General features: G+C 39.6%; 1 protein-coding gene across 1 annotated transcript in view; it reads right to left on the reverse strand.

Moving 5' to 3' along the window:
* The window catches only part of N4BP1 (NEDD4 binding protein 1), a 74,365-nt gene that overhangs the window by 11,781 nt on the left and 39,434 nt on the right, over nt 1-23,150 (reverse strand). The window contains exons 2-4 of the mRNA XM_025370864.1: nt 10,626-12,316; nt 3,502-3,632; nt 1,351-1,447 (exon numbers count right to left, since the gene is read on the reverse strand). Of these exons, the coding sequence (XP_025226649.1) occupies nt 1,351-1,447; nt 3,502-3,632; nt 10,626-12,316 (1,919 nt within the window). The remainder of the gene's footprint in view (nt 1-1,350; nt 1,448-3,501; nt 3,633-10,625; nt 12,317-23,150) is intronic.

Raw genomic sequence — 23,150 nt, forward strand, 5'->3', positions numbered from 1 at the left:
TTCCAAGTCTTTGCTATTGTGAATAGTGCTGCAATAAACATACGTGTGCATGTGTCTTTATAGCAGCATAATTTATAATCCTTTGGGTATATCCCCAGTAATGGGATGGCTGGGTCATATGGTACATCTAGTTCTAGATCCTTGAGGATTTGGTTAGTGCTCAATAAAGTTTTTAGAAAAAATTTAAAAAGGGCCAGGCGCAGTGGCTCATGCCTGTAATCCCAGCACTTTGGGAGGCCGAGATGGGTGGATCATCTGACGTCAGGAGTTTGAGACCAGCCTTACCAACATAGTGAAACCCTATCTCTACTAAAAAATACAAAAATTAGCCAGGCATGGTGGTGCATGCCTGTAATCCCAGCTACTTGGGAGGCTGAGGCAGGAGAATGGCCTGAACCTGGGAGGTGGAGGTTGCAATGAGCTGAGATTGTGCCACTGCACACCAGCCTGGGTGACACAGTAAAACTCTATCTCAAAAACAAAACAAAATATTTAAAAGGCACAGATGAAATCTTGGTGACTTGGTGACTCAGATGCACTAGTACCTGCTGCCTGAGTTATATGCCAAGCTAAGAAATGCAGGCTTATGGGCTGGGTGTGGTGGCTCACACCTGTAATTCCAGCACTTTGGGAGGCCAAGGTGGGCAGATCACCTGAGGTTCAGGAGTTCAAGACCACCCTGGCCAACATGGAAAAACCCTGTCTCACTGCAACCTGCTAAACTAAAAATATAAACATTAGCTGGGCATGGTGGTACATGCCTGTAATCCCAGCTACTTGGGAAGCTGAGGCAGGAGAATCGCTTGAACCCAGGAGGCAGAGGTTGCAGTGAGCTGAGATTGTGCCACCGCACTCCAGCCTGCACGACAGAGTGAGACTCCATCTCAAGAAAAAAAAAAAAAAGAAATGCAGCTTACTCCTATCACAGTAGGGTCAGTTGAGACACTTCTATGACGTAGAAGAAACCCTGAGGACCCAGGCATTATGATAATAGGCTAAGTCACTGATCAAAAGTAGACTGGGAGGAGTTACTATTTGAAACCATTTTCAAGCCTGCCACACTAAGACAAGACAAATATTACTTTAAGCACCTACCAACCAGAGACTACAATATCTGCTTTTACTTACAGAGTTTCAGCCATGTTTTACTAAAACACAAAAACAGTTTCTTTTGTGATGTTTCTAAAAACTATGTAGCAAATATCATTGAGCATATCACCTTAATGACCACAAATATTAAACCCCCCGCATCAAGCAGGTCCTCTAAAAGTGTGGACCTGTTCAGCAGAGCAGGTGGCTGGCTCCTCACCACCCCACTCCAACCATAGGAAGGAGAATGGCCTTTCATACCTGTCATCATGAGAAGCAATTCTTTCTCCAAAGACCATCCGGGCAGGAGTTAAAGATAATATTCCAAGCTCCTGGAGCTGGGTTAAGAAGTGCTGTTCTGTTCGTGGAATAAGTTGAATACACATTCAGAAAAGGGCTATCTTCCCAAATGTATCAAGAAATGAAAGTACACTCAAATGTTTCACTTGGAGAGCTGTAGAAAACCTTTTTTCTACTGACTCAATTTTACTAACTCACTAGGAGGGAAAAAAAAAACAAAACAAGCAAGACCCATACTAAGGCAAAAACAACATATGAACTAACTTCAGTTATTTTTTAAACATAAAAAGATTAAACTCATTTGCTTCTTAAGAATAGTAGGCCAGGCACGGTGGCTCACACCTGTAATTCCAACACTTTGGGAGGCTGAGGCAGGTGGATTACTTGAGCTCAGGAGTTCGAGACCAGACTGGCCAACATGATGAAACCCCATCTCTACTAAAAATATAAAATTAGCCAGGCATGGTGGCATGTGCCTGTAATCCCAGTTATTCAGGGGCCTGAGGCAGGAGAATCGCTTGAACCTGGGAGGCAGATGTTGCAGTGAGCTGAGACTGCACTGCTGCACTCCAGCCTGGGTATTTAATGAAGCCTACCATCAAAAACTCTTTCAGAGCTATACTACAAGAAATGGAGGACAAAGAGAGGGATGATAAGAGACCCTGAGAGAGACTAGGGCAGATCTAGGGATAGGAGGGACAAATGGTTCTACCCCAATCCCAAGAAAGATCCTTATGCCAAGAGTCTGTTGAAGCCTCCTCCTACTGGCCTCCTATCCAACTTCTCAAAGGTGTCCATACAAATATTTGCCGGTTTTCATGGGGGATGGGTGGTGACAGTGGAGAATGGAGGGTCAAAGCTACATTTCAGAAAACCAGTAATGGGCAGAAAGCAGCTAAAAACTCAGGGTCTGAGGTTTCCACACCTGCATTCCCTACAATGGTACTCACCACTGACTTAAGCAATGCAGAGCATGTAAGCATTAAGAGACTCCTTTGGCAGGGTGTGGTGGCTCATGCCTGTAATCCCAGCACTTTGGGAGGCCGAGGTGGGTGGATCACAAGGTCAGCAGTTCAAGACCAGCCTGGCCAATATGATGAAACCCCATCTCTACTAAAAATACAAAAATTAGCTGGGTGTGGTGGTGCGTGCCTATAGTCCCAGCTACTTGGGAGGCTGAAGCAGAAGAATCGCTTGAACCTAAGAGGTGCAGGTTGCAGTGAGCCGAGATCATGCCACTGCACTCCAGCCTAGGTGACAGAGCGAGACTCCATCTCAGGGAAAAAAAAAAAAAAAAAAAGAGAGACTCCTTCAGGGACCCAATTGCAAAAATAACAAAATGAGTAGATCTGCTTCATTCCTTATGTACCCTCTGTTAAGATGAATATACTCTTCAAAATGGGGGAAGTTGGGAATACTTGGGAACTGTGTGGTTTGACCATTTCTGCCCCACTAAGTGACTAAATTTCACTTCCTGTTTAATGTGCTGGGCAAGTCCTGTACTCACTCACCCTCCCTCCCCACAATCTACTTTATTTTTCCAGGCACCCTGATGTGTTAAGTTGCCTGACACAGCCCTTTCACCTATCTTCCTATCATGACCTATGACACAAACAACCTGAAGTTTCTCTGGAACATTTCATGATTCATAGTAAGTTCAAATCTTTCGTGTGTGGCCTGCAGGTCAGCCAGAGTACTTTACGGTTAACAGAAATGATTTATATTAAGCCATTAAACAGACTGTTAAAAAGACATAACTTGAAGGGGCCAAATTTATGAAGTGACTTCAAAAATACTATCTAAACAGTCAGAAACCCAGCCTAATAAAAAGACATTTTTTAGAAAGTAAAAAGAAAACATGTGATATATAATGAACTCTTAACATAACTTCCTGTATAAATAACTATGTTAACTTTCCATCCTACCCCGTAGTATTTCTGATGCTGTGGTACTCTCTTCAATTGATGTTTTGCTAGGTGTGGTAGATTTACAATTTTATTTTTAAAGCTGCTGCCCATGGCACACAGCTCTATTCTAAACAGCATGTGTTGCAATTATAAGCTGACTCATTAAACATTTCACTAGAAATCTGAAAAAATCAGTTTGCCTCACCTGTGACATTAGGATCACGCCTTGTTCTCCACTGAGGGACAAATACAGTGATGTTTCTGTTGCCAAGCTTCCAAAAATATTCAACCGCAATTGCAATTCCGCGACAAGAAAAGAACTTTTTCAGACCATGGCTAGAAATAAGAGTAAAGAAAATAAATAAAATTTATTTCTGTTTAAAGCACAGTTTCACCATGAAAAGTTAACATACACATACAACAAACAATAACAAAGTTTCCTTTAATACTCTTACATTTTTAGCATTTAGTTCATAAAGTTAGGATGGAACTTTAGGGACAGAACTCTTAATAGTGTCTTAGGATTTTTCTCACATTTTGTTAATCTAACTGGGTGTGTTGTTGTGATAGAAGGCAGTGAGCTCCATGGTAATACTTGTTCCCTGTGACAGAAGAAAGGGACAAAGATGTGACACAGTCATAACCCCTGCAACCTCCAAAGATGCTGCTGTGTCCTGTCCCAGGAGGGCCCCACTCTCTTCAGGGAATTGGCTATATTTACTCAGTTTACAGTTTACGAGAAACATGTCGAGGGCAAGACTCAAATGAAATTTATGGAGGGGCTGTGAAAGGCTATTTTAAGAAAGCAGAAAACAGGGAAAAAAGGTAAAAATAAATAAATAAATAAAAAACAACAATGAGCAGTAGAGAACACAGGTCAAAACACTTTTTCTGTTAAGAGCCACACAGTCTCTGTCATACCACCCAACTCTGTGTGTGAAAACAGTCACAGACAGCTGTAAATGAATCTGTGTGGCTGTGTTCCACATTTACAAAAACAGGTGGCGGGCCTGATTTGGCCCATAGTTTACAATCCTGAGTATAGAGGATTAAAAAATGCCAACCCCTCCATCCATAACACATTTCAACAGAAAGGAAGAAAGTACTTAAAATTTACGCTCCAGCAGTTAATTAAAAGTGGAGATAAAAAAGTTAAAAGTTTAAAATCCTGCAGGTGGTAATGTGTCTACTCATGGGTATTACAAAGAAAAAAAGACTAAAATCTTAAACAGTGATGCTGTAATTGATGAAATTAGCATAATCTATGTTCACTGCTTCAATGGTCACTTAGATTCCACCGACAATACTCCTTGCATCTTCAGTCCTGTCTTCTCTCCACGTCTAATGCTGCATGCCAAAATTGCTTTGTAGAAATACTTCACTTGCAAGTCCTGCCATGATGGGCATATGTGTCCCGAGTTAAACCCTGGCTCTCCTAATTCCAACCTACCCTGAAAATTCCAGTGAAACCAACTTTTAAATGCAGCCCGAGGCCTTTGATTCTGCTCAGGGCCTTCAAAGGCACTGTCCTACACTAATCCTGCCTGGCTTCCAGGACCCCTCCTCGTCTGACTCGTCAGAAAGGATCTGGCCAAGTGACCCTCCCACTACCATGCAACAACCCTCTTGGTTTTGACCAGGTCTTGCCATCTCACCCCTCCTGGTCTCTGAGCCTTTCCTTGTGTTGCTTTCTATATGTGCGATGCTCTTGCACCTTTCCTTGCTCCTTCTTCAAATGCCCTCAGGACTGAATGCGCTGAATTCTGGCCCCTCTTCTTCTATGAAGCTATTTCTAGACACAGGGCCTCTCTCAGCCTCCTCCCTCTTCTGAGTTCCAATCCTGTATGGTGCACCAGAATCACAGAGATAGAATGGCATTTAGATGCCTGTTAGAAAAAGGAGTCACTAGGGAAGGAGCAGCCTGCCTGGGTTGCACAGCCAGGGGGATGAGCTGGATTAGACTCTGGCTTCCTCACACCTGCCCTTTCCACGACCCCACCTGCATGTGCATTCCTTGAGAGCAGGAAGAGGCTGGACACTTCACGAACATCTAATGCTCTGTGAGATTCAGAAGAGCTACTCACAGACTCCTCTTTTTAAAGGCTATTTCTTTTTCAGTGAACCACAAATATTTCAGAGGCTCTTATCCCAGAAAATATATGTAAATAAACAAACCCAATCTTGATAATTCAGGAGTGCTTTGTTTATCTAAAGGCATTCAAATATGACAAGAAGGTAGCAAAGTGACATTTTTAACTAGAAAAAAGACTGGGGGTGGTTCTTTAGAGGGGGCCTTTTTTAATCTTTCAAAAATAATAAATCATCCATCACTCTAATTGCTTAACAGCAGGGACATACCTAGAGTTAACGTCAACCACAGTCCTAATTTGAAAATCCGCAACAGAACAACCTGCTGGTTCTTAGAAAAACCAAGAAATATGTATATTTAGTCCGCAAAAGGATAATCCTTGAGAGAACTGCACTGAAAAGGTTTTTAAGGTGGCTCCCTGATTATTTGACAGATACAAATGTGTGCTACCTACAAATGTGTGCTACCTACTCTCCCTCTTTTCCTTAACAGCTTCTGGTGATGGCAAGAGGAGGAATTGAATAGAGGAGGAGTACCCAGTTCAATTCCACTGGGTCACTACCTAACAAGGGTGGAAATACAGACTGATGAATTCCGCTGCCCTGGACTCCTTACAAGTCTAGAGGGGGAACAAATGGAGTTTCTAGAAACATCAGCTCTCAACCAAATTCCAAAATGTTATTCTCAGTGATAAGATCATATCACTTTTGATACTCTAAAAAAAATCTCAGGAATGGAATTAAAACAGAGGTTCAAAATTCTGGTGGAGAACATACAGATTTACCCAAAAAATAAAACTACAATAACAAAAAATTAAGTGGAGCCAAATTATTGTCCTCAAAATAATACAGAGGGTCCATTAAGGACCGTTCTTCCTACTTCAAGTCCTATACCCTGAGTAGGCATGTGCTTACTCATCACTGTCTCCTAGCCTTTCTGCAATCAAACCAGAGTAGCATGTTGACAGGTAAACCCAGACCAAAGGTCTATCTTGACCCAGAGGCAAAGTATATATATAATAACACCTTGCTACTTACGGGAAGGCCAAAGCTCTGGGGCTCCCAGCTCCAAATACAGAATGAACAGTTATTAAGTCTGGGAGGACAGGTGTGCAGGCCCTCAAGAGATTTAAATGCCTGTTTCCATATAATTGGTTAAAGATTATATTATCTGGTTGTTTGCCATATTATAGAATGCTGGCGACTAAAAGAAAGTGTCCAAAGCAGAGGAGAGATGGGTGACACACAGCTGATAAAAACTCATGGCAGCCACAGCACCAGACAGGGCAGTGTGGAGACAGCGGAAAGTCCTTTCTGAGTTACCCAGGAAACATTTCTTTTTATGGAACCCTAATATGGAAAAGACTAGTATGAGAAAAAAAAGGTTAAAATACATAATTCTGGCAAGGGAAGGGGCAAACCTCATCTACATGGAAAACTATCACCCCATATGTCAGGGGCTCTCATGCTGAAGTTTCAGGCTGACAGAGCCCAAATGTTTCTTGGCCACTACTGTGCTGTCTAGCCATACATCACAAAACAATTTCCACTTACTCATCATTTGACTCATTCATGGTGACGAGGGGGCAAGAACAAGATATACAAAATTGGCAGCATTAAACAGGGTACTGTGGAGGTTTTCACAGGTGGTATGGGCTGCAGACCTCATTCTGGACAGGAAAATGAACAAAGGCTTTACAAAAATACATTGAAGGGTGGGCCTAGGCTGCTTTAGGGTGAGGCCCACACCAACAGATCCTATTGCTTAAGGAATCAAATAAGTACTTCCCCAACTACTTGGGTCAAATCCGTAAGCTTTAGTTACAGTGCTGTGCAACCCAAGACTTAAGTATCCAATGATGCCTTGGCCTGAAAATTCCAACCTTAACTTCTGCTGGAGGAGAGACGGTATACGGCAGCTCTGGGGAAAGACATTATGGGTCCAAATCTCTATCTATGTAACCCTGGAAAACATTTTTAAGCCACTTCATGTTGTATAAATTATAACTTTTGCCTCACAATTGGTGTGAAGGCTGCATTTTTAAAAATACAGTGCCTGACACATAATAATGGGTGTTTCGGCTTTAAAATCCCAAATATTTGTTGCATTAAATATATGGTCTCAGTTAAAAATCTAAACTGGCCACTGGAATAGTAACCATGAAGTTACGCCACTAAAAAAAATCCTAAACTGGGCATGGTAAGGCATGCCTATAGCTTCAGCTACTAGGAAAGATAGGCCGAGTCCAGGAGTTCGAGTCCAGCCTGGGCAAAATAGTCAGACTTCACCTCTCAAAAAAAGAAAAATTCTAATTTGCCTTTAATTCATCAACAAGTTTTTAATGAGTTCCTACTATATGTCAGGGACTATGGGTATTAGAGGTAGTTCATTGAACAGAAGAAACACAAATCAGTTTCTTCATGGAATCTAGTCAAAGTTAATTCACACTTAACATTGAAGCAACTGATTTAAAATAAGGGCTGATTTTTTTTCCAACTTCCAAAAAAAACTGAGGTAAAATTCACATGACTAAAATTCAATGGCATTTACTACATTCACAATGCCATGCAACCACCTAGTTTCAAAATGTTTGTCGCTCCAAAATAAAACTCTATACCCATTATGCAGTTTCTTCCTAGAATATGGGTAAATCTTAATTACTGACATTTTCAGAACAATACATCAAATTAAGTACAAGTCTGTCTCCTTAAAGTAACACATTCACTTGTAAAAGTATTGCCTTTAAATACAGACATCTGTGAATCCAAAGAAAATGTAAATCCGCCCAAAACAATCAGTTTTCAAAAAAAAAAAAAAAAGAAAGAAAGCTTGCAGCTTTCTCTTAGTGTAATAATTGGTAGTTTTCAAAAGAGATGATACTGTACTCAGGGCATTAGGAAATATGTGGGAGTGTGTTTGGGGTGTCACAATGACTGGGGAAGGATATTATAAGCAAAGTGGGAGGGACTAGATTTGCAAAACATCCTGTCAGATAGGTAACACCACTCTAAATTCCAACAGTGACCCTGCTGAGAAATATGCCTGTTAACTACCCCAAAAGGTTTTTAAAAAGCATCAGGATCACTGCTCATTCTATGTTAACTTGCATTTCCTATTTGGAAAATCCTTCCACATACAGAAAAGTGAAAGAGGATGAGAACTGCTCACAATTGTGACCTAAATTTTGTGTCACTAGTTGGCTCAAGAAATCATAACAATGAAGAACTTGTTCCGGGCTTGGGGTGTGGGTGACTGAAGTTGACATTTTTGCTTAGATATCGCTATGCAGCTGCGGGTCATTTGCTGGGTTTCCCCTAATAGGGCTGCCAAAAAAACCAAAGTGAAATGACAATAAACATGATTTGGAAATGACGATAAACATACTGCATATTTTTGCTGCCTGTCTTCAAATTTTAACATCTGAAATGATGGCATTTTCTTTTTGACAGCAAAACACAGCATTGATAATTCATTCAAATAATAAAAACCAGAATAATCCTTATATTTTAAAAAATACATATTAAAATATTTATGAACATATAGCTGAGATTTCCTTCAAAATAATAGGAGTGGAAGGAAGAGGTAAGGGCTAGGATGAAACAAGACTGATCATGAGCTGGTAATTATTGAAGGTGGGTGAGGAACCCATGGGAATTCATTATTTTATCTTGTGTATCTGAAAATCCTAATAAAAAATTTACAAACCAAAAATTACAAATATACTATAAACATATATTTCAAAAATAACATTTATTTTTCAATCCTAATAGGTATTCTTAAAAACTCAGGGCATTAACTGATCTCTCAGAACTCCCAAAAAAGAAGTTATACAAACATTTGGCAACTCAGAAAAGTATTTTTAAGATTTGGCAACTTCTTCCTCATTCCATGTCCAGGTGCCCTGTTTATTGAATTGTAGCTACTTAAAATGCCAGACCCTGAATATTTCTTCAAAAATCAATGGTGTTAAATTAAATTTGGCCTAAAGTTGCCTCCATACATAGTGACCTGCAACCTTAGTATGTGAACAAATTGCAACCTAAGAGTATTCTTGTGAAAAAAAAAAAAAAAAAGCTGAGTCTCAGCCAATCACAGCAGCTAAGCTTCAGCTAATCACAGGCTGGCAACTGTTCAGACCACGTCTACATAAGGCAAATGCCTCATCACAGGATGCCTGGATAAGGCAAATGCCAACCTGTAGGCAATCAAGTTGTTTCTGCAGGGCACTTCCCTCTTCTGCCGATAAATACCACTGGCCCTCATTGCTGAGTGAAGCTCTATGAACCTCTCCTGGTTTAGGGTGCTGCCAGATTCATAAATCATTGTTTGTGCAGATCAACTCTGCTAAATTTAATTTGCCCGAAGTTTTTCTTTTAACAATGGGGTGACTGGTTTTGAAAACAGAAGGCAGACTTTACACAGTTGTTGAAATGATATGGTAAAGATGTCCTTAAGGACAGGTCAGAAGGCAACAGATTGCAGCAACTGAAACTCCAAACAGTTAAGTGACCTGCCCCAAATCAAACAGCTGGTCCACAGTGCGGGGAGGCTCTTGACCCTCACACACTTCTTAGCCACCATCTTAAACTGCCCCTTAGAAAAGAAATCCAAGTGTACAGGTTTCAAATCAGAGGATTTTCAACTAAGAGGAGTTCCAAGACAGGCTAACTAGAAACAACAGGTTCATTAAATGATGTCTTTTACTAAAAACATTATAAACTTTTAATAAGAGCAGAGGCCCACAATGAAGCTCAAACTAACTTCCTTTGAAAGGAAATTGCCATTGCTCTATCCAGAGAAGTACATCACACCTATTACCACTGCATACTCTAGGCTAGAGATCAGGCATACTCTAACATAAGATAAAAAAAATCCTTGTGCTTTAAGCTTTGTCTTCTTATTTAGATTAGAACATAATGGTACTCACAGTATTAAGAATGTAATGACTTAAAAGTCACTATACTATCTATCACTGAGCAATGCAATGTGAAAAGATAATATTCTGTCCTCTCTTGCCCTTAGAAATTAAGTTCAGCAGAGTGAAGTAAAGTTCATGAATCCAGAAGATGGACTGACAAAACCTTTCCAACCAGTTGGTTCCCATTCCCCTCCACCATCTGACCCTAAGGCTACAGATCAACTATATACAACATGTATGTATAGTTCCTATATACATGTGATTCTCAGACACCATTTAGAGCCCTATTTAAAATAAAACAATCTGCAGAGAATGGACTTACGTAATTGCAACATTGCTCCCATCTATAACAATGTGCTTCAAATCTGTTCTCCCTGGTTCATTTTTTAATTCCAGCTTGTAGGGTACTTTTAGAGTATCTCGAAATCTTTGAACTCCAGTAACTGAGGAATCAATATGATCAGAAGGTCCTGCCGACCTTGCATCAGTAACTGAAGGTAACAGCTGGGGCAGTGGCATTGGTGGAGAAAGGGTTGAACAATTTGGCTTAGAATGAGGAGAACTACAACATCCTAAACGTTTTTCACAGGCAGATTTCATATTATTTGGAAGCAAGGGTTCTGGCTGCTGGTGTAAACCATTTTCAGGAAAAACTGGAACTCTGGGCTGGTGACTTGAAGCTCCCCTTGAAACAAAATTGACTTCTTTGGGACTTGAAGAGGCAACAGAAGGTGAAACGCCATCAGTTTCAGGGTCTATGTTACAAACATAGTTCTGGTTTGAACCCCAGACTTCATGTTTCTGTTCTATTGGCACTGTTCTGAAAGTATTAATTCTGCAATTTGAGGTACATGGTTTAGCTTCCACTTTGAATGGTAACTGAGAAAATTTTTCTGCCATATTTTGCTGTGCGTGAGTCTGTGTTTTCTTTGGAGTGGAATCAGTTGTAAGCTCATTTGTGCTGCTATAAACACCCTTATTTTTGGTTTTATTGGTCTCTGGATACATTGTACCAGCTGAAAATTCTCTGTCTTCTTGGAATCTTTTATTTTCTTTTTCAATTTCCTCTAAGAGCAATAATGGTTCAGTAGATGGTCCATACACCTTAATGACTTTTTCAACAATTTCTTGGGAATAGCCCATGGTTTTAAAAAAGTTTACGAGGATGTTGTATTCCATTTCCTCAGTAGTTTCTTTTATATCTGGACTTAAATTTTCAGAATCAGTAGAAGAATCAGATAGGTCAGCTATTACATTTCCAGCCAATGTCTTAGCATCATGTAAAATCTCCCCCTCCTGAACATTTTCCAAAGAAAACTGCTTCTTGGTATGCCTTTCTTCAGAATCAGAAAATCTCCTTTTCTGACAAATTCTCTCATTGGAAAGTGCCTCTTCATCTGGGGTTAGACCATTTATTGGATCAAAAAGCACATCTGGTGAGCTAGAAAGGACTGTGTCCATTTGTTTTGTAAGCTCAGAAACAGGAGTCCCAGCTTTATTTCTTGCCTCTTCCTGCAAAACACTTTCATCTCTGGAAATATTCAGCCCTGTGGCAGCATTCTGTGTAAACTCTGTTTGTTGAGAATCTCTAATTTCAATAACATCATCATCTCCTGTTTCAAAGAGATTCTCCTCACCTTGTGTGAGTGTCAAAAGTTCTTTTTTCAAGGAAGTGGGCAAAATCAACAAATCCATTGTGTAATTGTCTGCATGGGCTTCAACAAATTGTTTGAATTCCCTTTTCACCTCTGATTCTTTCTGACTACTGGGTAGGTTCTCTTTATTTTCAAAGAGCTTTACAAACTGTTGAATGTGACTCCTAGCCATGACCACGGCCTCAGCACTTCCTCTGATGCCAAGAAGGCCAATGTCCAGAATGCAGAGGTCAGCACAAGTATCCTGAATCAAGCTTTTCAGAAACAGGCTCTCTGCCCCAACAAAAATGCAATGCATGTCTTTGGGGTAACATTCTCTTTCTTCTAGTTCAGGTTCACAGATTCCTTTAATATATTCCTGTAAAGAGAAAATAAGAAATTAGGTCAATTTACAAAAGTTCCTTATAGCACATAATAAATTACACATGCAACTACAAATGTCAGGTCAATTTTATAAAAATCACAAGCATGTTTGTAATTCTGAACAAAACGTCATGTTTTAAATAAAACATTGAAAGTAACAGATATAACTTGCTTAAATCATCTTTAGAGGAACCGAAAAATTTTCATCCAAATCTAAAAGGTGGGTATTTTGTAACATTTTATGCAATGTGATCTTATGGATTTGCTGAGCTACACAGTGAATAATCCCAAGGATGGATTTATCTACATTTCTAATGAAAAGACATCTTTGCTTGCTACCAGTAATGTATTACTTCCAAGACATAATCAAGAGATAAATAATCAAATCAAGTGACTGACTAGAGAACAAATCTTGACTTTTGATACTATTACCCTTGGTTTCCAGATTTCTTGAAGGTATAAAGAATCACATTAATTTTTTTTTTGTTTTCAAAGCAAAAGCAAGCTTATTAAGAAGCAAGAATAACATTAACAAAAATTTTTTTTCCAGTTGGTTCAAACAATCTATCTCCTGTATGATTTTTTGTCTGTTTTCTAAAGAAAACCAGACTGTTAAATTAAATGCAGATCTAATAGAACAAGTGAATGCTGGACAGTATTGCTGTTCTCAGATGCTGGTATTGAAAGGAGGCTGAAATGAGGCAAGAAAGGGAACTGAGTTCTCTTAGCAATTAGTTGCTACTGGAGTCAGAAGTATGAATCAAGCAGACAAGCAAACACACACACAGGAACATATCTGTTAATAACTTTGGCTCTGGGGTCAGTGTCTTGGTCTAAAATTCCAGCCATATGACAGGTCCTATCTTGCTCAAGTTACCTAATCCCTCTAAGCCCAGTTTCCTCAACTATAAAAGGAGTGTAACTGCAGGGGTTTTGAGGGAATTCAAAAAGATAATGGAAGGTAAAGTCTCGACAACAGTGCCTTGCACATAGTAAGTGCTTACTAAGTAGTAACAATGCTGTTACTTAAATGATCAGTCAAAATTCTGGACAGAAATTTGTAGGAAATGAGTCTGGAGATATCTGATCTATACTTTAAACTAAAATTAGAATGGTGTTACCAAAAAGTTAAACCTGTGCAGCACTAGTCAAGAAGAGGCATGGTAAGCCTGTACTTACATATATACTTGCTGTGATAGTTACACAACTTCAGTGAGAATATTCAAACATGTGTGTAAATATTCCTTGTGCATCTGAAATTTAGAACTACAACATCTTTATAAGTAGATGAAACAGCAGATATATGAGCTCCCTTACCTCCTTCTAAAAGCACCTGAAGTATTTGTGGTCTTGGTGGTAAAGCATGGAGGTAACTGGTGCTGGATAGAGGAGTTCTGTTATTTTTTTAGAGACAGGGTCTGTTGCCCAGGCTCGAGTGCAGTGGTGTGATCTCGGCTCACTGCAACCTCTACCTCCCAGGCTCAAGCGATCCTCCCATCTCAGCCTCCTGAGTAGCTGTGACTACGGGCATGCACCGCCACACCTGGCTAATTTTTGTATATTTTGTAGAAATGAGATTTCATCATGTGGCCCAGGCTGATCACAAATCCCCTGATGAGCTCAAACAATCTGCCTGCCTTGGTCTCTGAAATGCTGGGGTTACAGCTGTGAACCACTGCATCTGGCCAAGCTCTGTCTTTTTAATGGGGCAGCTTGCTATTTCTGTGAACATGTCAACTGAGTTAAACATAAAGTACTATAACCTATCCACTTTTCCTGAATGTGCAGCAGTGTTAAAGACTGAAGTCAGCATCCCTGAAGATCTCCAAAGAGGCAACATTTAGCTATCACTTGTTTGAAATTATGCTGTATTTAGGTTGTGGCTTTAACGTTTTAAAATTTATTTTGAAATAATTATAGGTTCTCAAGAAGTTCCAAAGGTACTACATAAAGTCCTGTGTACTCTTCAGTTTCCCCTAATCACTGCATCTTATGTAATTACAGTACAATTTCACAGTCAGGAGATTTACACTGACACATTTCTGTCTATATAGTTCTATTATATGTGCAGTCATTTTATCATATGTGCAGCTTCCTGAAACCACCACCTCAGTCAAGATATGGAACTATTCCATCACCACAAAGATTTCCCTCATTACCCCTTTACAGTCATGTCCACCTACTCCTACCTTCCATCCCTAACCCCCGGCAATTTTTCATGTCTATAATTTTGTGACTTCAAGAATGCTATAAAAATAGAATTATATATGACTTTTGGGGTTCGCTTTTTTCACTCAACATACTGCTGTTGAAATCCATTCAAGCTGCTGCATATATCGAGTTCATTCCTTGTTACTGCTCAGTTGTATTCCATGGGATGGATGAACCAGTTTTTTTAATCCATCTCCCTACATTTTAGTTGTTCCTATTTGGAACTACTACAAATAAAGCTGCTATGAACACTCATGTGCTAGTTTTTACGTGAACTCAAGTTTCATTTCTCTGGGCTATGCTCAGGAGGGCAACTGCTGTTGGGTCATATGGTATGTGTGTGTTTAGTTTTACAAGGGACCGCCAAACTACTTTCCAGAATAGTTATACTATTTTACATTTCCCCACCCATGTTTGAGAGATCCAGTTTCTCCACAACTTTGCCAGAATTTGCCAGTCACTATTTTTTATTTTACTTGTTCTAATAGGAGTGTAGTATTTGGTCTTAGTTTACATCTCCCTAATACAGTGGTGTTAAATATCTTTCCATGTGCTAATAACCATCTACATATTCTCTTTGGTAAAATACTTAATCCTTTTGTCCACTTTCTTCCTTGAAAGAGTTTTCTTTTAGGCCAGGTGCGGTGGTTCATGCCTGTAATCCCAGCACTTTGGGAGACCGAGGAAGGCAATCACGAGGTCAAGAGATTGAGACCATCATGGCAAACATACTGAAACCCCGTCTCTACTAAAAATATAAAAATTAGCTGGGCATGGTGGCGCACGCCTACAGTCCCAGCTACTCGGGAGGCTGAGGTAAGAGCACTTGAACCTGGGAGATGGAGGTTGCAGTGATCCAAGATCATACCACTGCACTCCAGCCTAGCAACAGAGCGAGACTCCATCTCAAAACAAAAAATTAAAAAAAAAAAAAGGTTTTCTTTTAATTTAGCCTGGGCAACATGGTGAAACCCCGTTTCTACAAAAAATAAGCCGGGAATGTTGGTGTGTGCCTGTAGTTCCAGCTACTTGGGAGGCTGAGATGGGAGGATCGCTTCAGTCCAGGAGACTGAGGCTGCAGTAAACTGAGATCATGTCACTGCATTCCAGCCTGGGCAAAAGAGTGAGACCCTGTCTCTAGAATTTTTTTTTTTAAAATTTTTAATTGACAAATGATTGTATATCTATCTATATATATATTTTTTTTTGAGATGGAGTTTTGTTCTAGTCACCCAGGCTGGAGTGGAATGGCGCAATCTCCCGGGTTCAAGCGATTCTCCTGCCTCAGCCTGCCAAGTGGATGGGATTACAGGCACGTGCCACCACACCTGGCTAATTTTGTATTTTTAGTAGAGATGGGGTTTCACCATATTGGCCAAGCTGGTCTTGAACTCCTGACCTCAGGTGATCCCTCTGCCTCAGCCTCCCAAATTCTGGGATTACAATTAGTTGCTACTGATTGAAGCAGTCTATATCCTATGATTTTTTGTCTGTTTTCTAAAGAAAACCAGACTGTTAAATTAAATGCAGATCTAATAGAACAAGGGGATGCTGGCCTGAGCCACTGTGCCCAGCTGATTGTATATATTCATGGGTCACACAGGGAAGTCTTAATACATACAATGTATAGTGATCAGAACAGGTTAATCAGCATATCCATCTCAAACATTTAGCATTTCTCTGTGTTGTGAGCACTCTATATCCTCCATCATCCTTCTAGCTATTTGAAACTATGTATTATTGTTAACTATAGTCATTCTACAGTGATATGAAACACTAGAATTTATTCTCCCCAGGGAGTTGTAATTTTGTATCTATTAACAAATCTCTCCCTTTCCTTCCTAGTCTGTAGTATCCTTCTGTCCATTTTCTAACTGGGTTGTTTTATTACTGTTGAGTTTTGAGAGCTCTTTATATATTCTAAGAGTCTTTTGTCAAATATGTGGCTTGTAGGTATTTTCTCCTGGTCTGTAGTTTGTCTTCCCATCCTCTTAACAGGGTGTTTTGTGACAGCAAGTTTTTAATTTTAAGGAAGTTCAGTTTATCGATTTTATTCTTCACCAAGCCTGAGGTACTGAAGACCTCTCCAATGTTACCTTCTAAGTTTTACATTTAAACCTATGATCCATTTTTAGTACATTTTAAAATAAGGTGTGAGGGTTACCTTGAGCTTCACGTTTTTGCCTATAGGTATAATACTGCTGTAGCATCATTTCTTGAAAAGGCTATTCTTTCACCACTGAATTGCACTTTTGTCAAAAAATCACGTGGCCATACTTGTGTGGAGCTACTTGTGAGTTCCCTATTCTGTTCCAATCTACGTGTCTATCCCTTCATCAAGACCACACCGTTTTGATTACTGTAACTGTATAATTTCTTAAAATTGGGTAATGATTTGCTCACTCTTTATAATTTTTAATTGCTTTAATTATTCCAGTTCCTTTGTCTTCCCATATATACTTTTAGAATAATTTTGTCTGTGTCTACAAAATATCTTGCTGGAATTTTATCAGCAATTGTGCTGACAATTACGTGTCAGCAAGAGACATGAATCTGAGCATAACTGACATCTGCTGAGTCTCCTGATCCAGGAACCTGGTATTTCTATACATTTATTTAGATCTCATTTGCTTTCTTTCATTAGCCTTTTGAGTTTCAGAATACAAATTCTGTACGTTTTCCAAGATTTCATATTTTAAGAATTTTATTTTTCTGAGCGATTGTGTATGGTGTTGTATTTAAAATTTTGGTTTCTATGTGTCCATTGTTAGTACATAAAAATGTAATTGCTTTCTGTATGTTAATCATGAAACCTTCCTGAACTCACTTATTCCTATTAGAAGTTCAAGGATCTGTGTGTATGTGTAGTTTCCTGGGGAATTCCTACACAGACAATTATGTCATCTACAAATACTTCTTCTTTTCTGACTTATACGCCGTTTATCTTCTTGCCTTACTGCAGTAGCTAGAAAGTACAGCACTATGTTGGGGAGCAGTGGTGTGAGCAAATATGCTTGCCTTGTTAATGAGCTACAGAGAAAAGCACTCAGTCTTTCCCACCATTAAGAATGATGAAACCTGGAAAGTTTTTAATGATGCTCTTTATCACATTGAGGAAGTTACCTATTCTCTAGGATCATGAATATGGATGGGTGTTGAAATTTGTCAAATGCTTTACTGCATCAACTGATATAATCCTGTGATTATTTTTCTTCCTCAGCCTGTTAATATGGTTGGTTACATTGACTTCTGAATACTGAACCAGCCTTACATCCCTGGAATAACCCCTACATGATTACGGTGTATAATTCTTTTACATATTGCTGAATTATATTTGTAAATATTTTGTTAAGAATCTATAAGGACTTTTTCCTTTTTGGTACTGTTTTCGTCTGGGTTTACCATCAGGGTAATACAGGCTATACATGAGTTAAGTGTTCTCTCCTCTTGCAGTTCTTGGAAGAGATTCTATAGAACTGATGTTCATTCTTTTTTAGACATTTTGTAGAATTCTCCAGTGAAACAACCTGGACCTGGAGATTTCTTCCATAGGAGTTCAAAAATTATCAATTCAATTTCCTTAATAGATAATTTTCAATAGCCTTATAGCTATTCATATGAAGTGAGTCATGGTAGTTTGTGCCTTTTGAGGAACTGGTCCATTTCAACTAAGTCACCAAATTTATGTATGTAGAGTTGTTTGTAGTTTTCTTATCTTTCTGATGTCTGCAAAGACACCTTGGTTTCATTCCTGATATTAGTAGTTTGCAGCTTCTCTCATCTTTGTTAGTGTTGCTAAGAGACTTGTCGATTTTACTAATCTTTTCAAAGAACAAGCTTTCATTTCACTGATTTTCTCTATTGTGTTTTCAGCTTCATTAATTTCTGTTCTTTATTATATTTTCCTTCTGCTTGCTTTGGGTTTATTTTGCTCTTCTTTTTCTACTTCCTTGAACCTTAAATTATCAAGACTTTTCTTTTTTTTCATTATTATTATACAGGAGAGGTCTTGCTATGTTGTCAAGGTTAGTCTCAAACTCTTGGGCTCCAGCAATCCTCCCACCTTGGCCTCCCAGAGTGTTGGGATTTCAGGCGTGAGTCACTGGGCCCGGCCTGTTCTTTTCTAATGTAAGCATTTAAGTGGCAGAAGTTTCCCTTTCAGCATGGCTTTGGTGGCATCCTGAAACTATGATATGCTGCATTTTCATTTCGTTCATATATTTTTCAAAATTTCCCTTTGACTCATAAATTTAGAAGTGTTATTTAGTTTTCAAGTTTTTGAAGATTTCCTGCTATCCTTCTGTTGGTGATTTTTAGTTGGATCTCTTTGTAGTCAAAACACTGTATGATTTCAATTATTTTAAATTTATTGAGAATTGTTTTGTAGCCCAGGATAAGGTCTATCTTGACATTTCTATGGGTGCTCATAAAGAATGTATATTCTGCTGTTGCTGACTGGGATGTTTTATAGATGTGTATTAGAACCTGGCTGGTTGATGGTGGTGCTGAGTTCTTCTACATCCTCATTTATTTTCTGTTTAATGGTTCCATCAACTATTGAGAGAAGGGTGTTGAGGTCTCCAACTATAACCGTGGATTTATCAAGTTCTCCTTTCAGTTCTGCCAGTTTTTGGTTCACATATTTTGCAACTCTATTGTTAGGAATATAAACATCTAGCACTGTTACATAATGTCTTCTTGAATTAACCCTCTTACTATTATGTAGTGTCTCTCTTAATGTCTGGTAACTTTCTTTGCTCTGAAGGCTACTGATAGTAATATTGACACTCCACCTTTCTTTTAAATGTTTGCATGGCACATGTCTTTCCTTCTTTTACTTTTTACTTACCTGTAATACTTGAATTCAGCTTCTTGAAGACACCAGATAATTTGATTATATGTTCTTAATCCACTATGACAGTGCCTGTCTTTTAATTGGAGTGTTGATTTACATTTAATGTAACTATTGGCAAATCTGCCTACCATTTCACTTGCTTTCTGCTTGCTTCCTATATTTGATTCCTGTTCTATCTTGCCTTCTTTTGCATTATACAAACACTTAGTATAATAATTTACCTATCACACTTTTTTTTCTTCGTGAGACACAGTCTTGCTCTGTCGCCCAGGCTTCAGTGCAGTGGCATGGATCTCGGCTCGCTGCAACCTCCATCTCTCAGGTTCAAGCGATTCTTGTACCTCAGCCTCCCAAGTAGCTGGGATTACAGGTGCACACCACCATGCCTGGCTAATTTTTTGTATTTTTAGTAGAGACGGGGTTTTACTATGTTTGCTAGGCTGGTCTTGAACTTCTGGGCTCAACTGATCCACCTACCTCGGCCTCCCAAAGTGCTGGGATTACAGGTGAGAGCCACCACGCCTGGCCCCTACTGCATTTTTATCTGTATCTCTTCATATAGTTTTTAAGTGGTGATGCTGATTACAATATTCTTTTCACAGCCTACTTATCATCACTATTCTATCATTTCATAAAACTATACCACTTATATAAATGTTTCTTATTTTCTATATCATATGATGTTTTGACATCTTGGGGGACCTTTCAGACCATGAGAAAGGCTGCCCCTTCCAGAGCCAGCTAATTCCTAGGGGTGGTCCCCAGCTTGTCTGGGGAATGCCTTTTAGGTGCAGACTGCCTGACCCAGTGCTATGCTCCCTCCCATCTCTTTGAGTCTCACATACGAAGCCAATATTTCCCCTGCACTAAATCAACCTAAGGCCAGGTACCAGACAACCAGAGACAGTCCCTATAAAGCCTGTGAGAATTATTCAAACTATCTAATCCTAAACTGTTTACCTCGCCCCACCTGCCCTTTCTCACAGAAGCCCCAATAAAGTCTCTGGCTTAGGCTTTCCTCTGGCCTGCTTCTGCCTCCTGACCAAACCCTGATGCTTCCCTGTGGTCCTGCAAGGCATGGCATGTCCCCTTCTCTCAGCAAACGTAAATAGTAAATTCTTTCACTGGCACTGACCTGTGTTGTCACCTCCATAAATTCAAATCCCATTGGTAAAAATTTTAGGACACCAGCATACCGGTTTCTTTATTCCTGGTTCCTTTCCTCTCTCCCAATGTTAGGTTACAGTGATCTCACACATTGTATTTACATGCATTTGAAATCCCGTCAGACATTTTAATTTTTGCTTTCAATGTATGAAACTCATTTTAAAGAAATCAAGAGGAGAAAGTAACCTATTACATTTACCCAGATATTTACCATTTATATTTGAAGAACTTTCCTTAGGAGAATTCCTAAGGAATAGACTCTTTGGTGTAGACTGTGGGCAATAATTTCTCTTTAGTTTTTCTTCAACTGAGAATGCTTTATTTCACTTTCATTCTTGAAGGATAATTTCACTGGATAGAGAATTCTGGGTTAACATTTTTTTCTCCCCAGCAAACAGAATACAAGAAAATGGGTTAACATTTCTTGTCTTTCATCACTTAAAAAATATTGTGCCACTTTCTTCTGTCCTTTGCAGTTTCTGATAAGTCACAGTCATTTGAATTCTTGTTCCCCCACATGTGGTATGATTTTCCCTGGATGCTTTCATGATTTTTACGTCCTCAATTTTCAGCAGTGTGCTTTCGATGTTTCTGGGTATGGAAATCTTTGGGTTTATTCTGGTTGTGTTCCATGAACTGCTTGAACCATCATGTTTATATCTTTTGCCAAACTTGAAATGTCTTCAGCAATTATTTCTTCAAATACTTTTTCAGCATCACATACTTTTGCCATTTGGTTCCTCTATCTTCTATTTCTTTGCTGAAACTTACTTTTTCTAATGGTTTTAAGAGTATTTAAGATTGCTGTGGAGTGTTTTCAGTTGCTGGTTGAATATTTTAGTCTTTCATCAAATAACTGCAACATCTGTGTCATCTCAGCACTGCTGTCTTTTCCTATATGAGTTGAGATTTTCCTACCCCTTTATATGCCAATTTTGAATTATATCCATTTTGAACAATGCAAAATTATGTTATAAAACCTTCAATCTTGTTTAAATCTTATAAATACCGAAACTTTTGTTTTAGCAGATAGTTGATGTAATTAGATTCAGGCTGCAAGCTGCAACCTGTCTTCTGAGCTGTGGTTCCAATATCAGTTCAGTTTTCAAAGCCCTGCAATACTATTTTTTAATTTTTATTTTTGAGACAGGGTCTTGCTCTGTCACCTAGGCTGGAGTACAGCGGTGCCATCATAGCTCACTGCAGCCTCAATCTCCTGGGTTCAAGTGATCCACCCACCTCAGCCTCCCAAGTAGCTGAGAACACAGGTGCACGCCACCATGCCTGGCTAATTTTTCTATTTTTTGTAGAGACAGGGTTTCTCCATGTAGCCCAGGCTGGCCTTGAACTCACTCCTGGGCTCAAGCGATCCACCTGCCTTGGCCTCCCAAAGTGCCGGGAATATAGGCATGAGCCACCATGCCTGGCCTGCAATGCTATGTATCTATCCCACATGTATGCCACTGTGTAGCCATTCTGGGACTTGGACGGTGGTCTTTTTGTTAATTCAGTTCTCAAAAGCCTTTCTTATGCTGATTAGGAACAGATCCATGCACGTGTACCTTGGGGATCAGCCAAGGGGATTATGAACAACTTCATGGCTCACTTTCCTGAACTCTTCCCTCTCTGCCATCTACCTGGTGCTTTCTGGTTTCCTGGGGCTCTCTCCCCTTGGTCCTCCACCCAGAAAGACGGGGCTTTTGATTAACCCACTGCCTTGTACCTCTGCAACTGTGCTTGGATCCAGCCAGGACACACAGAGAGAAAAATCAATGGAGCCCACAACTACAATTAGAGAGAAAGGTTCTCCTATGTTGGAATTTTGGCTTCTACAAGCTTCGATTGCCACTACATGATTATTTGGGGCTGGGTTGCATGAGAATAAAGAAGAAAAAAAGGGGGGGGGCTCACTCTAAGTTTTGGATGTTTCCTTTTCTGTCACTTGGGCTGAAACCAGAAGGCTTTTCCTGGTATGTCCTGGTGCTCATTTCCACTTCCAGGTGGAACTATGTTATGTTCATGCTGGAGGATTAACGAGGCGAACAAATGGTAAACTCACTGCTGGTTTGGTGATACTTTTTCTTTTCTTTTTTGAGATGGAGTCTCACTCTGCAGCCCAAGCTGGAGTGCAGTGGCATGATCTTGGCTCACTGCAAACTTTGCCTCTGGGACTCAAGTCAATTCTCATGCCACAGCCTCCCGAGTAGCTAGGACTACAGGCACATGCCACCATACCCAGCTAATTTTTTGTATTTTAGTAGAGATGGGGTTTAGTAGAGATGTTACCCAGGGTGGTCTGGAACTTCTGGGCTCAGTTGATACACCCATTTTGGCCTCCCAAAGTGCTGGCACTACAGGCATAAGCCACTGTGCCCAGCTGGTGGTACTTTAAATTCTGGTCTTTGTTCTAACTCTGCCTATTATTTATTTTTCAGGGTCCTCAAATAGTTGCTATATGCATTCTGCCTAGGTTTTATCGCTGTATTCAGTAGGACTGACAGGGTGGAGTGTGCTTACTATTTTTTTTATTTTTTTTTTATTTTTGAGACAGAGTCTCGCTCTGTCACCCAGCCTGGAGTACAGTGTGGCACTGGGT

This window comes from Theropithecus gelada, chromosome 20, assembly GCF_003255815.1.
Source record: "Theropithecus gelada isolate Dixy chromosome 20, Tgel_1.0, whole genome shotgun sequence".
In the NCBI taxonomy this organism is placed as follows: Eukaryota; Metazoa; Chordata; class Mammalia; order Primates; family Cercopithecidae; genus Theropithecus; species Theropithecus gelada.